This window comes from Streptopelia decaocto (genome assembly GCF_964273445.1).
Source record: "Streptopelia decaocto genome assembly, chromosome: 18".
NCBI classification, from domain to species: domain Eukaryota; kingdom Metazoa; phylum Chordata; class Aves; order Columbiformes; family Columbidae; genus Streptopelia; species Streptopelia decaocto.
In genome coordinates, this window is record NC_138673.1 from 8,709,785 (window position 1) to 8,725,497 (window position 15,713).

Consider the following 15,713-nt stretch of genomic DNA (forward strand, 5'->3'; position numbering starts at 1 on the left):
GAACTCTTGAAATTAAAGCTCCTGAGGTGGTTTAGGGGAGGGGGAGAAGTGAGGGAAATTAAATGTTCTTACCAAGGTACAGTTGGTTAATGAGGAAAATACCTAGAAGTTCCTAATGTGAAGTGTGTTTAATGCAGAGATGGTTGACTTCAGTGGATCCGTTACTTGGACTTCTTACTTTCAGGCTTTTACTCCAAGACAGGTAAAATTAAATGAGCGGGGAAAGCAAAGCTTGCTGTTGGAACGAACACTTCACTCTGGTATGTTCTGTTCCCATACGGCTTGCGAAGGATTCAGCTCTGCCCGCTGCTCTATCTGTGGTTTCTTACATCTTTCCTTTCTCATGGCGGTTTTAAAATCTGATTATGAAGACAACAGGTTTAACTGTATTTTCTATGGAAAATTCTTCTGGCACAAGAACTAATTGTAGTTACTCATATGTCTGAGTTTACAAAGTCCCAGAGATGAGCATCTTTCTGATTATCTTTGTGGATTGCAGCATCACCCCTTAACATGCAACCAACCTCAAGAATTTGAACACAAACAGATGTGGAAATAAATCTGTGCGTTTGACTCAACAATCTGTATTATTCAGTATTCTTGTCCTAGGAAAAGCTGGTAGAAGAATTCTTCTGTATATTTGATTTCTTGTTGACTTGGGATTCGTACGTAGTATGTACTGTGTGCTCATCCTTGCCTACAAATATTCTGAAGAATGGTTTGAAACCTTCCTGGCGTTAAGTCCTCAGATCTCTAGCACAGTCTGTGTAGTGAGTTTGGTAGGAACTGCACTCTTGTCTTCCGCAGTTCTTCGGTGAAGCCTGTGAAGTCGAGGGCCCTGTTTAATTTGCTGTTCAGTCTTCATATTGTACTTTCTAAAGCTGTGCTTTCATTTTCAACACAGATGTATTTTTCTCTTTTAACTTTCCCATATGATCACCCCATTCCTTTTCCTGAATTTAATGTCTCGGAGAACCCAGACTTCTTGTGAAGTGAAATTTATTTCCTTCCCAAGCTTAGAATCTGAGCCAGCCCTCTTAAACTGGAATGTCTGTCCTGTGCCTGTCGTATGTAAATACCTTTCTTTATCGAACTGCGGTGCTCGCTGAGATCTGCCACTTTCCCTTAGCTGCTCTCAGGAATCCCTGCAAACCTGGTGTAACTTTGTCTTTTGACTGCCCCGTTTCCAGGACAGGGCTTTTCTTTCCCAGAGTTTTGAGTGATAAGTGAGTTTAAACCTTATCTCTCTGCAGGCATCAAGACTGAAATAGCCCCTTTTAGTTTGCCTCTTATTTGCATTAAGCTGGAAGTATTTTTGAGAAAGCTGGAACAGAGATGCAGGGCCACAGCCCTTTCCATACGTGCTTAGAGGAACCACTGTCAGAATATTCCTACTTGCAACTTACGGGAGCCTTACTCATGAGATCTGTTACCTTTGATGTCTTGCAGGAGAGGTAGGAAACAGTTTGGTCACTGAGTAATGATGTATTTGTAGTGACAAGCAGTGATTTCTGTTCTCATATCAACTCCGTTTACTGCGTTGATCATTAAACGTCGTTGCTGATCTGTTGCTCCCTCAGCGTGGATGGATGGATGGATGTTGTAACCTCTCAGCCCATAGGTAGCTGTCTGGCTTCTTTAAAACTGCTCTTCTGCAGTTAATACGTTATTTCAATGAGTTAATAATTCTTCCCGGTCCTCTGAAATTCTAGAATTCGTTGCCTAACCACAAATGGTCATTCTCCCATAAGTCGTGTTTGATTCCATTGTGTTGTAATAGAAAGCCAGAAGAAACAAAATATTGTGCAGCTCATTTTTAACATAACTCAGATTTTTACATAAAAAGGAGCACTGTCTTTGCAGGCAGCTTTTTAAATGTTAATGGATTTATAATTTTAATAATCTGCGACGGTAGCTTCATACGTCATCTTCAAAGGCTTTTCTGGGCTTCACATCCTCGTCTCTCCGGATGGTCTCTGTCCGAGACTGACAGTGGTCAGCGCTGCTGCTTTGGGACGGGAGACGTGGCTCGGTGCTCCTAAAACTGGTTGCAGCTTCATGGTAGTAAATAAACAGTTATGTTACATAATTGTTATAGGCCCATCTGTGCCGCGTTTCAAGAAAGTGTCTCCTGCAGGGACTATGGGATTCGATCCAACGCTGGTTGTTCAGAGCACCTTGGTCACTGTCAACTCGTTACTTGCTACGGACCCATCAATGATCTTGTAGAATGAGAAAAAAGAGGCTTTGCCATTTCAGTGTGAATAACAAATCGTGAGCATTCTGTTTTCTAAAACCAAATCAGTGTTACAGAGGGAAAAGAGTAAAAATTGATATTGTGTTTTTTTTCTTAAGCTTGTTAACTAAACCTAGTGAGACGTTCTTCACTCACATACAGAAGAGCACTTGCAACTTACTGATAACAAAGGGAGAAATAAGAGAGATTTAAATTATAGATGGAAACAAAATAAAACAGGGGTGGGATGAAGCCTTGTCGTTAAGACAGGGTTGTCCCTTCTACCTTTTTAATAGGGATAAACGATCCATGTTAAATTACACTCCAAGATGTACCATCAAGCGTATTTAAAGGAGGAACGTTGTGGTAAATCTGACTTAGCAGCGAAACATGTCATTGTGCTTTGCTGTCCCTTTAGGTTTGGAGGCTTGGGAGGTTTTTTATTTTGGCTTTTGCAACATGTAGCAATGAAATGCTGGTACCAAGAGAACGTCCCGTTGTCCTGAAGGCGGCTGTGGAGTGAAGCTCCGCCAGCCCAGCCTCGTGAATCAGTGTTTCAGCCTGACCTTTTTATGCCTCTTCTTTCCATTGCAGTTGTTGAGATCTGATGATTAACCCAATGAAGTCACGTTTAATCATTTAACCTTCGCCTGTATTGTAGCACTCACAGGAAACCCATTTCCAAACCAAAAATACGAATCATCTTTGAAAGGGACACGGGGAGCCGAAACATCCCGAAATGTTCTAGGGAGTGAATCAGATTAGCTGGGAGTCGAGTCCAGTCTAGATACCTTAATTTTGGGGGAAAATGTTTTGCCTGTAAGTAGCTGAACTTTTATGTCTTTTATTTCTTTATTTAAAGCAGTAAATTATGGAAGTTGTTTTGCTTCTATTTCAAATGCTTAAAAAAATAGAGAAAAGATTGTTCCCTGTGCAGGCTTTTAACAGAGAAATTCTGTTGTGAAATAGGTAAGAGTTGTGAAACTGATGATTGTGTTCTCCGAGAAATGAAACTTTTAAAGTTGGGGTTTTTATTATTGCAGATGTTGCAGAGATTTGAAAAATGAAATTTAAGGAAGCGACCAAACAGTTTTTCTGAGTTTGTTTTCATGGAAGTAAATGTTGAGATTGCAAAGACGTAGCTCTGTTGCAATTCTGATGTGTGTATTGCCGTGCCAGTTATTCCTAGTTATGATTGCATTAGATCATGGACAATAGGGGAAAAAAGTCCTTAATTTATCTGTTTGGGTTTGTTTGGTTTGAAAAAGAGAAATTAGACATTTGGGTCTGAGATTTTTAGAACTCCAGCTGTGCTTTCCATGCAGTAATTTGTAACAGACAATGAATGTAAAAATATTGAAGAAGAAACGATCTGTGTAATAACTTAAAAAAAAAAATAGTGAGGAAAAATTACCCCAATGTTCGTTTGGGGTTTTTTTGAGAGATAAATGTGTTGCACTTTTTTCCAACACTTTCATCATTGTCTTTATAACAAAAATTGTGTGTTTTAGCTGAGGGGGCAGCCTTGAATTTTGCAGCAGTTTGGAAATGTGAGGGAAGCTGTTTATTTGTTAAAAAGTGGATGAAAAATGCTGTACTGTGCTTATACTAGAGGAATACAGTCAATCTATATAGGATTATAACACTATATTTTATTAAACCAGCTGTGCTGCAAGCTGCATTTGTTTATAGATCACTTGCTAAAGAGTTTGTTTCCAATTCCAGCTTGTGAAAATTCATACAACAGCCTATTAGCAATGCAGTCAAAGATAATGGGGAAATATGTTAACATGAGAATAGAAACATCTCCATTGAAATACATCATGGACCTATTTAAATAATTGGCTTGTAGTGTTTTATTTTAAAGATAATTTACAATGGGATTTATGGAGCTGTGAAAAAAATCCTTATTGGCTTATAAAAGTGAAAATATTGTTGTAACCCCACGAGCATTGTGAAATGAACAAAATAGGAACTGAAAATGTCACGGTCACATTCAGTTTTGTTATGGAGCACAAGAGGAGGCGACTTATGAAATTCCTACACCAGGCACCACTTTTTCAGTTCACCTTTTCAAAGCCAAAATTCTGGGTTTGTAAATGTTACTGTTACATTTTAGCACACTTTTAATTTTAGATTAATTTGTAGAGACATTTTGAAGATCTATTTATACTTCTGTGTTTGGTTAAGGAATTAGAATACCAGTTGATTTCTGTGGTTCGGAGCTGTGTGATCACACTCTGCACATCTCGTGTCCTTTTCAGTTCTGTCCTCAATCATTAGTGCTGCCCCATATTAGTGACCATATATTAATTACCTTGTTTGAGTTTTGATTACTAACTTGGAAATAATGGTGGGGAAATTTCAGTTTGAAGAGGAACTGCCCTGGATGTTGCAAGATTTTTTGGACTTAGTTCTCTGGTAAATTACATGGTTTTGTTATTTATACCGGTTTGTGCCCCAATGCACACTCTTAGCTAAAAAGCATGAAAAATGGCATTTTCCTTGTCATGTGGGCATGTTCGAGACCTGCTATTGTAAGTTCATTATAAGTCCATATCCTGGAAGAGAAACAGAAAAATATCAGGAACAAGTTTTCGACAAAGAGCGAATATTTCACTTATTCCATTTTGCAATGAGACATTCACAGCCCCAAGATGTTAATCCTGATGAAAGGCAAATTCACCCCTGACAGACTATTCTAAAGGGCTTCTATGTTCTCCTGTGGTTAAAAATGTAAGAGATAGGTGCTAATTAGGAAGCCATAGAATGGAGGATATTGAGATCACATACAGTTTGGGGTTTCCCTCGTTAATGCTTCCTTTTCTCCTTTGCAGGATTTTGCCTCCCGGGCTAAGCTGGCTGTGCAGAACCTGGTGCAGAAGGTCGGGTTCTTCGGCATCCTGGCCTGTGCTTCTGTAAGTTCGGTTCTGTAACAGATTGAACGTATTAGAGGGGAATTAATGCTGGGAACTGTGACTTGGTTTTATTTGTGTCCAGATGGATCATCACACCTTCTTCGCTGTTTCTGTGTTCTCTGTGGTACTGGCAAGTACAGGGTGGGGAAACTAGATTAGTACCAAACACAGTGAATTCTGCAGAAAAGCACAGTTAACAGTGATTATCCCTTCCTTCGGCTTCACTGGTGGGCTTCTTGACACTAGTTCTCTTTGGAAGATAATGAGTTTGAAACAGTTCTGTTTCCTTTTTAATCCATCGGAAAGGAATGGTACAGCAAGGGATCCCCTTTTTCCAAAAGATGAAGCAAATCGTCCTGTAGTTCAGTGTCATGTGGTGAAACCTGATCAAAACAGGCCAGTTCACTATGTATGCAAAAGGCTTCTTGCAGTAAGGGGGGCTTAAACTACAAGAAGCTGTACTAAGATGTTGTTAAGATTCATTTCTGTTTTGGAGCAGGGATGCTCCTTTGGTGTTTGCGCAGGGCTGCTCGGTGTTAGTGCATGTTTGGCAGATCGGATCATGAGCCCACAGACAGTTACCCCGTTGGGACTTTCCCAGCCCAGATTATTGGCTGGTGAGCTGTATTCTTACCTATAGGTTCTGCTGGAACCATATTCTCATGTCTTTAGGTGTTTATGTCCTATGGCTTACAGGACTTGACATCTTCAGATCCAAAGTTATACAGAAAGAGTGGAAAATGACTTGTATAAGCCCCGACTGGGATATCCGTCCACGGTAATTCTCCCCAGTCTGCTCTGGAGATATCTTTGGGTCACTGGGAAGCAGAGAGAGCAGAGTGAGGAAGCCATTTTCAGAATCATGGCTCTATGAACTACAAAGTACTTGTAGGTTTTTTTTCCTCTCTAAGCAAGAGGTGATACAAGCTGTTTTAAGCAAGATAATATTGTTCTTTTGGGACTAGAGAAAGATTGAACCATTTGAGGTTTAAATCTCTCTGGAAGCTTAATGCAGACTGGTAGGAATGGTGTGCCTTTTTCTTCCTCCCCCCACAAAATGTGGGATGTGATGCACAGCAATGTGATTACAGCAAAGGGGGGAGTGTAGGTCCCCTCTGCTCCCATCCCTCCGGAATAACCACAGCCGTTAGCCAGCTGCTCGGCTGCTGAGACATTCATTCCACTCCTGTCGAGCATCTCTCTTAGTTTCCTCAATTGTAGAGATGACAATGTGAACTATTTGCTCAAATGTAAGTAACGTGTGTTAGCTGGAAAGAATTAATCTGATTATAGTTGCTGGCATACGACTTCTATTTACTAATCTTTTGAACTCTCTTAATGTTGAGAGCGGGGACATAGGTTACAAGCTGTTCTTTCAGCCTTTCCACCCTGTAAGCTCTTAGGCTGCTCCTTCCCTCCCTGCCTCTGACTCATGACCCTGCAGTCCCATCCTGAGCCATCGCCCCACGGGCTGCTCTGTCCTGGGAGGGATGAGTTACCCTGGCTGGACAAGGTGAAATGTGGAGAAATGGAGAACATGAGGAAGGAGTTGGTAAACACGAGAGGTGATGTGTAAACTCTTTGTAGTTCCTGCTTACTAATACCTAAACATTTGCTTAACTTCTTACCTATTTGCTGTGCTGTTCTTCAAGGCGCTCTGAGCTCCAGCTTCCTTCTGCTTATATAGGCTGCCCCGGGCTGGGGGTGGGATGAGGAATCACTAATTCATCGCAGGGTTTGTAAGTGTGTTTACAGAATAAGTGCAGAGCAGCAGGAAAAAGGGTGAGGTTCAGTGTGGCAGAGGCATCGAAAAAGCACAAGGGTGCGAAGCTGTAGGTTTCTGTTGCATCAGTAGGTGAGGAAGGCAGCCCCCACGTGTGCTCCTTGTGTTCCTGTGTCCACCCGTGAGCTTCAGGACTTTCCTTCAGGGCTTCTCTTGTTTGTTGCTGCTTCTCTGTGTGCTCAGAGGTGTTGTTTTTACTTGCTCCCATTATAATTGTGATCTTACTTCTGGATTTTGGACAGTATTTTAGTTACTACCCTAGCCACAGGTTGTTCTGTCAGGCAGTGGCTTCGAAGTGCTGTGTAAAAACAGGCAAATTGAATTTAAAGCTTTGCAAGTTTATCCAGTGAAGACAACCAAGTGTAATGCTTAGGGGCAATAAGAAAGCCATATCATTGTCTGGGGCTTAGTTCCTATGTAAGGGCAGCTCCAGGGAGTGAACAGAGCGAGAATTAGCCCTGGAAGATCCTCGCTGTGACTTGTGAGAATCTGCCCTCCTGTCTTTGTGGGCTTTTTGGCAACTCTCAGCACTCTGTGTATGTGTTTTTTCAAAAACAAAGAGAAAACCTCACTGCCCTGCTAATATACCCTAATGTGGACTCGTTGAGTAAGTTTTCACTGTGATACGTTTGATGTATTGATGATGCCCACAGTTATTCCTACCTAAAGCGCATTGCTCCCTCTCTGGTGATAGTAATGCAGTAATTAAAATGTACTGTGAACCTATAAGAAAACTCCAACCAACAAAGAGCGAACTTGAGACCCGGAGCAGACTTGGCCCAGAGGAGCAGAATTATCTGCCTGTGGTCTGAGTCAATAATTTACCAGCCTCCTGTGCCCAGCACAGCTGTCATGGGGAAAGAACCATTTTAGTTGAAGCGGAGCATGTTTAGAGACCGTTCTGGGCCACGATTAGGGACCGTTTCGGATTTCTTCCTATGCAGGTGCTGTCGTGGGTGCTCATAAATTTGAATTGCTGGTCTATAACAGCCAAGCATAACCCTCAGCAGCTTTCTCAGAGATCTCCATGCAGTCAGTTGAAAAGTTACTGTCTTTTACGGGGTCTTCGGCAATCTACACTCTTTATTTTTGTGTTTATGTAACAAACACCACAAACACTGCAGGATCTGAGCCCAGTAAGGTGCTGCTACTGGGAGTGACACACACCCCGTGCGTTACTCGGACTGTCTGCCCTCGTAGCGCCTGGAGTGTGAGGGGTCGGAATTTGGACACTTTCTTGGTTTAATTTCAGAAATATTTTACAGATAGTATCACAATACCAAATGTCAAGCCAGCAGTTTAACAATTAAAAAAAAAAAAAGGTTTACTTTTAAATGAAATGCATATGCTTAATAAAATCTAGTCAGTGCTTTTAAACTGGATACATATGAGTATAAATGCCGGTTTTTAATGTACTTTCTCAGATGGAAGTCGCTGGGGACCATCTGAACGCTGGCGTCCAAGAGGGATGTGCTTGTCAGGGAGGAAATTTGATAAATCACTCAAAATGGCTTTGCTGTGGTTTCTGTGCATTTCACAGGGAAAGCTTTTTGTTAGCTTGTTTAAAATCCAGGGGTAAGGAGGGACCCTGAGAATGGAATTGTCTCCGATGTTGTCTAGCAGAATCCCAGAGACTTAAGTTATGTGGTGTGACATTAACATTTTTGTAAGTATTAAGATACAAGAGCTTTGGATCAAGTTGAATAAGGGGAGAATGTTCATTTTTCAGAGTTTCAAAGTCTGTCACGTTCCAGGGCAGCAGTTCCTGAACTTCTTTCCCTTGCGCTCCCCAGATTCCAAACCCCCTGTTTGACCTGGCCGGGATAACGTGTGGACACTTTCTGGTTCCCTTCTGGACCTTCTTTGGTGCAACCTTGATTGGGAAAGCAGTAATTAAAATGCACATCCAGGCAAGTACTAAACCTCCCTTAGGGCTCTGGGGTGAAGAAGTTTTACTGTTACACTGTGTTACTTCGTAACGAATCCTGGAATCTCCCTCCCCGACCTGAAGTAATGGAAATTAATTTGGTGCAAAGGATTTACAATAAAGGACCTGCTAGGCTTCTTATGCTCAAAACGTAGGCAACTGAATAATTTATAGCTACAAACTAATGAGCTCGCTGCCTACACCGCTCAGGAAATTGGTGGTTAGCCAAGTTATTTACCTACGGGTTTTACCAGACTGAAAGGACTTCGTACTCATAATGAACTTGCCTTTTTGGTAACAAATACTCATTTCAAAGAACGCTGCCACCAGCCTTTACCGGTTAAGCGGCACTTTTAAATGCTCCCTTTTATCTGGGTTGAGCGTGTAGAGAAAACCCCACTGGTCTGCAGGTCCGTCTCTGGGCGAATTGTCCATGGTTGGCAATTTTTTGTATCCTCAGCCCATGTTATTTTGAAAGAGCCTGATTTCAGAGTATGTCCCATCTTTCTTGGTAACTCAGAGCCTTACCTAATACTCTGAATTTGGCAATCACAAGCTCAAGTTGCTTGCCTAAAATTTCAAGTGTCTCTTTTAAAGTGTGTCAGCGTTTTCACAGAATTGGCTTGTGTTAGAAGAGAAGGAACTGGTAAAATTAGGAACATTTGGATTTTACACAAAATAAGCTACGTGAAATTGAAATTAATCTGTTTCCAATAGTCTGTTGCATTAGACACTTCTAAGTTTTTTGGCAATCTAAGTTTTTTTGAACAGTCAGGTACCCAATGGCTCTCGTGTTGTTCTTCACTAAGTACTTTTTGTTATGTTTCTGTCTGAAGTAGATCAACCAGGGGACTAAAAGATACATTATTTTCACTACTGTGATCTTTAAGTACATGTGTTTGTGTAAGGGGATGTGGATTTCTCTGCACGGTGATGACTGTTTTTCCATTAAAACATTGTTGACGGAGTAAAGTGACCTCGAGCTTCTGGGAATTTCAGTTTGGGGAGGATGCGAATGGTTAGAAACACAGGCTACAAAAACATGGCAAGGAATGAAATCTGTGAGGAAGTAGAATAATAAAGTAAACGTTTCTCTCTGCTGCCTCTTTTAGAAGAGAGTATTGAAAACTAAAGATTTTGAAGGGAAAGAGAAGGGCAAAGGGGGTGTGAGCTCTGGAGTGGGTGGAAAGGAACATGAATTGTCATCCCCCATTGTCTCTGCTTCCCTTTTCATCCAATGTTTCTCTAACTGATGTTTTCCTTCCTACAGAAACTTTTCGTTATTGTAACATTCAGCAAACATATAGTGGAGCAGATGGTGGCCCTAATCGGGTGAGTAATTCTCGAACACTGTAATACCTTTAGTCATTAAGTAAAAAAAAAATACCAGAGGAGTCAAATTAGTTGCGCTGAAAATTGGGCTTTGGTTCCAAGCGCTGAGCTTTGGCCAACACAGAATTTAGGTCTTATTTGCAAGTTCATTCCTCACCTCAAAGGCTTCAGGTACTTCAAGAAAGATAAAATAGCCCTGAAGGTCAGTCGTGGGTTGACTTTCACCAGAAATATGATACAGCTCTTCCAGTTCTTCTTCACCACCCTTTAGGTGCGATAGACTGGTTAGTGCTGGACTTGCTTCAGTGTTGTCGTGTCATCCTGTGACAAAAATGAAAGAAGTGTTGTGATTTGTGCAGCATCCCAAGATGGCAATAAATACCTTCCATCATTTGAACTACCAAATACATTTAAAATATGGATCCATAAAATAAATTCTAAGGCATTTCTACTTTTCCAAGGTCTTTCCCTTGTTATATGGGGCAAACTGATCGACACTTTGCTGTCCAAACTCTAATAACTATTTTCACACAAAAGCCAAAAAGCCACACCCCTCCAGAACAGTTTCAGGGGAGGAATGTCTGGAAATCATTCCCTTTAAAATATGTGAACTCCAAGCGCTAATGCTGTACAAAGAAAACGGGGTGTCAAAGGAGCATTCAAGGCCATTTCCCTCCTGAAACAAATCCTGACTTTATTACTTCCTGATCTTCTGATTTGGTGTCTGGTTTGTAACAAACTTCAAAATTCATTTGTTGCTTTGAAAATTCTTTAGAAAAAAAAAGGGGGGGGGAAGAAATGTGTCTATTTTAACTCTGATTAGTTAGTTCTTCTCAGTGTCAGTCACACCGGGCAGTTTCCTGCCCGATCTGCTCTGCTCCTCGCTCAGGTACAGCTCAAACATTTACCCCCCTGTAAATCTTTGAGCCAAAACTGGTAGTTTTTTCCTACTTCATCTGTCTTGGAGATAATTTTGCATCAAATTACTTCGAATGCATTCACAAGACCTCTGCTGGATTCTGATTTTATTAGATGGTTGATGTCAGAGTTAAAAAATGTTCTCGGGAGACAGTAGGATTTTTGGAATGTCCCAATATCCTTGACTTTTCTCAAGCCGTCTGCTCGCGTTACCTCATCCATTTCTTTCAGAATGGAGTATAAAATATGTTAAACAATAGCTTGCATTAAACCCTTATTAAATTAAAATATAGATCTATTTAGTGGTCACTAACTTTATTTTCATCAAATTCTCTCCAACAAAATGACTCGTCTGGGACATTGCTCTTACACAATAGGAAACATCTAAGCACAACACTTCAAAGTAATGAAGATTAATATACAGGGTGACTAAAATCTGGAGAGATTAAATCATGAGATAAAGTCTGAGAATATTGGATTTTACAAGCCAGAGAGAATTTCTTGATAGCTACATGAGGCTCATTCAAAAAGCAGAAACGCTTCACCTGCACAGCCAGCCTGTGGCCCCAGAGCTGTTTGCGCCCCTTCCTGGGCTATTTGGTTTTACAATTTTCTCTAGGTGTCTGTTACAAAGGATCTTCAAATACTCCTTATATTAAATTAATAAAAGGAATGTAATGTGGCAGGAATATAAAACATTTAAGCGGTAGCTCGTGTGATGGGGAAGGGGCAGCAGGTCCTGTTGGGGGAGGACAAGGGAACGGGGATGGGTTTGGGAAATGGGAGCGAGCGGGAGGTTTGAAAGCAGAGCTGGGGACTGGGAATGATCAGCCTGTTCTACCAGTTAAGAGTTTAAAGTTGTGCTATTGCCGTCTCCAGCGTTAGGAGGGGATCATGTTTTCTCTCGGGTTGCGTTGCGTTCATAAGCTTTTGTGAGGAAAGATGACGCGTCAGAGTTTTGTGTTGTCACTTAAAGAGTCGACCTTGCCGCCCATCCCCGTGGAATGCCCTCCTGCTGCTTTTGGGCCCAACCCAGCAAATGTGAAATGTTTCATTATCACGTGTGTTGTGGGTTTTCTTTTGGCTCCTAAATCTTTCCGTTTAATTTTTGCACCTGCAGCTGCACGGCTGTTTCTGAAGCCACTCGGAGCGTGTTGCTTTTAAGCGTGATCATATTTTCTTTGAAGTGGCAGTTTCAAACGTGGATTAAGAATTCCCAGAAAACTACTAAAGAAATAGTTCTCAAAGCACACACCATTTCAGAAAAAAAAAGATGGATTGTCTACCATCCATTCTGGGTAAATGTTGAGAAAGAAAAAAATGTTTTTCTTTTTTTAATTTAGCATGTTCTCTGTGTGTTTTGTGAAAATGAGCTAATGACTTGAGAACTTCCAGTAGACATCAAAAAGTTCATAAATATATTTTATATAGTGTTAGACAGCTCGTGGCCTTCACCTCGGAAGCCTCTGAACTTCAGTGGCAAGTGGTGGCTGTGTCTTTTTTGGGTAGATCCCACCCTGGGCAGAGGTTCCCTCTGATTGTTGAGTTAATGATGAACCAGGTAGAAGCAGAAGGTGTGAATTAGAGTTCCGAGCGCTGAGAAATGCTGGTGTTACCCCAGGGACGCTCGCTGCCGCCTGGACTGAGCCTGCTGGGTTAAGAGAAGTGGAGACCAATCTGTTCAATTAATGATCTGAGTCAATAAACAAAATGGAAGTTTAAATAGAAACTGGTGAAGTGCATGTAAAAAAAAATAATTGCATACTTCCACAGGTTTTTAAAAGTAAATTTGTAGTGCCGTGTTCTGTGGGTGAGAAGTGTTAACACTGAGAAGTGTAACTGGGCAAACTCAAATTCTACCTAAAATATCGGTGCTTCTGAAGGGTTCCTGGACCTGGTGGGTTTTGGGGACCATGTTCCTGCTCCCCAGCTGTGCAGGCCCGGGGGGGTTATCGCACATCTCAAAGGAAAAACACCTTTTGGTAACAGGTACTTGAACCGTTGCCTTGACAAACCAGATTGCTGCTATTTATTGTGCCATAATTCTTTGCTTCGCAACTTAATCTCAGTTGATTCTCGTAAGGAGCGTGATGTTCCTTTCATGAAAAAAGTACAAATGAAATCACGGTGACTGATGTAACTGGAAACTTTGCTTAAAGATTGTATATTTTTTTCAAAAAAAAAATTTACTGTGTAGGTTTAGATTATAAGTCAAGAAACTGTTGATAGAAAGGGCTGCATGAAAAATCAGTTGTCCTGGTGTAGTAGGCAGAGCCTTTTTTGGGTTCCCATGTGGTTGTGGTTTTGGGGCCCTGGGCAGGGTCTGACCCCGGCGCGGGCTCTGCCGGCTCATCCCGCTGCTTCCACCGTCTTCATTAAAGGATATTTTAAATATAGGTTCCAATCAATATTTAAAATAAACCCTGTGTAGTAGAATTCAACCGAGAATAACCTGAAGTGGCTGAAAACATGGATATCTGAGCAGTGACTTCAAAGTCTGCTGAGAGGGTTACACTGATCCACCTGACGTCTCTTGGTACAATAAATCAGGGACTCTCCTCCCCCGGCGGCATCAGAAACCTGTGGGGCTGTGCCCTCAGGATCCAGCCTGTGCACCACGGATCAGCTCTGCACAAAAAAGGCTTTAGCGCCTTGAAAGGGCCACAGATGTGGATGAAATCGGAGTAGCTTTGGTGTTGAAAACCTTCCAGTGGATCACAACAGAATTATAAAAGTTTATTTGCAAAAGCCTTGTAGGATTTAACTCTGAACAAGCGAGCTTTTTTAATAAATCGTGTGCAGAATGAGTGTGGTATCTTTTAAACAGAAGTTTCCTTACAAAGAGGAATATTGGGCAGAGTTAAGAACCAGAAGTACAGAGATGTTGCAATTCCTATTTTTGAAAGCATTGATTTTAAAATAACAGAATGTCCCAGGAAAAAATGTTTTGCAGGCAGCTTGGTTAACGTGGGTATTGGAGCGTAGCTGCAGATATATATGATGTCAAACGTGTAACAATTTTAGTCTAGGAATCTTCAAATGGGTTGGATTTTTTTCTTTCATCTCATAAAGCAAATGAATCTGCCAAATAGCCTTTTAACCCCCAAAATGTTTCTGCTGATCCTGACCACGAACCAGATTTATTTTGTGCAGTTTCTGAACGCAGATCACATCTGAGTTTCACCAAACGTGCTGAGGCCCAAGTGGCGCTGAGAGGAGCTGCAGGCTGGAGCACGAGGATCCTTGGGAGCAGGGTCCGGCTTAGCTGGGTCCGGCTTTGCTGCAGCAACTGTGAGGCTGGGGACCACTGAGTCACCAGGGGCTGGTGCTGGCGGAGCCTCAGGAGGTGGATGGTTTAAATACTGTGAGAATCTTTATCAGCACAGGAAATGACAGCTCATTAAAATACTAACCGTTAAGCCTGTTTAGATCACTGTCTGGAAAAAAATTAACCATTGCAGGTTCAGCTGACTTGCAGGAAGAAAGGTGCTCTGTGGAGGTGGTGAGCAGCACGCTAATTAATCAGCTTTAATTGTCCACTGGCATACAAATATTTCTGCTGGGATCTATTTTTCAGCGGTTCATAAAATAAGCTGCAGAATTTGGTACCGTGATGGAGCAAACCCATTTCATTCAAGGGAGGGGCGGCTGAAATAACCCCATGAGATGCCTCTAAATGCTTCTGAGCTGCGGGACGGATTTTGCTTGTGTTCTTACAGGGGGACGTAGAACTGTGAATGTACCACAGAGCAACTCTGGGCGGGAGGAACGGGGTTTGGGTGCGATGATTTAATGACGTTTCGCATCCTGGTTTGGAAGGTGAAAGCCTTTGCTCCGGCCTGGCTGTCAGGAGCAATTCTGATTTAAATAAATCATTTTAAAAGAGCTGGAGGTCCCGAGAGGGAAAACTCCATCCCAGCACCTCCTCCTTCCTTTGTCACATTCTTCAGTGCCACTTAAGTCCCTTTTTTTGGAGCAGGAGATAATCTCTGGCCTTGGGCAAGATCCTGAACGTCTGCAGGGGTTTGTTCTGACAAAGCTCCCGGTGACATTTGCCTCTTCGTTGGGTTTTCTGTTGTTTCAAAATGTCTTTCCCTGTTGTCTTCATTGGGAATCATAGCGCTGGCATTTCCTAAAAGGATGTTTTTTCTATAGCCCAAGTAGCTGAATCTGAGCAAAATGTAAGTGCTGGTGTTTGTCCCCAGCGCCGAGGGGCCGGCCGGGGACAGGGCGTGCGTGTCAGAGCCTGACAAATCAATCCCCGTCTTAACAGTTAAACGGTTTTTCCAAATTAACAGCTGTGGATATTAGAGAGATCAGCCATAAAACGGGGCTGTGACTCAATATTGCATCACCTTTCCAAGCAGGGCTTGGGGGGTCCAGCCTGGGCGCCTGTTTGCTCCATCTCTTCGATTATTACGGTTCTCATTTCCCTTCAGATGATTCTTTCCCCGATAAAATGGGATTTCCATCGGTTTAGGCCTGCAGTGCTTAATGTTCCTTGATCATCACAACTGGGAGACTGACTCCAGTTGTTCCTATGAGCTGCTGCCGAGGGTACGAAATTCAGAACTGAATGCCACCGCATTTCCTATTCAT

At 42.0% G+C, this 15,713-nt stretch overlaps 1 protein-coding gene across 4 annotated transcripts in view; it reads left to right on the forward strand.

The window, feature by feature from the left end:
* VMP1 (vacuole membrane protein 1) overlaps positions 1–15,713 on the forward strand; it is a 58,143-nt gene that overhangs the window by 36,985 nt on the left and 5,445 nt on the right. For all 4 annotated transcript variants that reach the window (XM_082068660.1, XM_082068658.1, XM_082068661.1 and 1 more), the window contains 3 exons: positions 5,074–5,154; positions 8,731–8,847; positions 10,135–10,196. In XM_082068660.1, the coding sequence (XP_081924786.1) occupies positions 5,074–5,154; positions 8,731–8,847; positions 10,135–10,196 (260 nt within the window). The remainder of the gene's footprint in view (positions 1–5,073; positions 5,155–8,730; positions 8,848–10,134; positions 10,197–15,713) is intronic.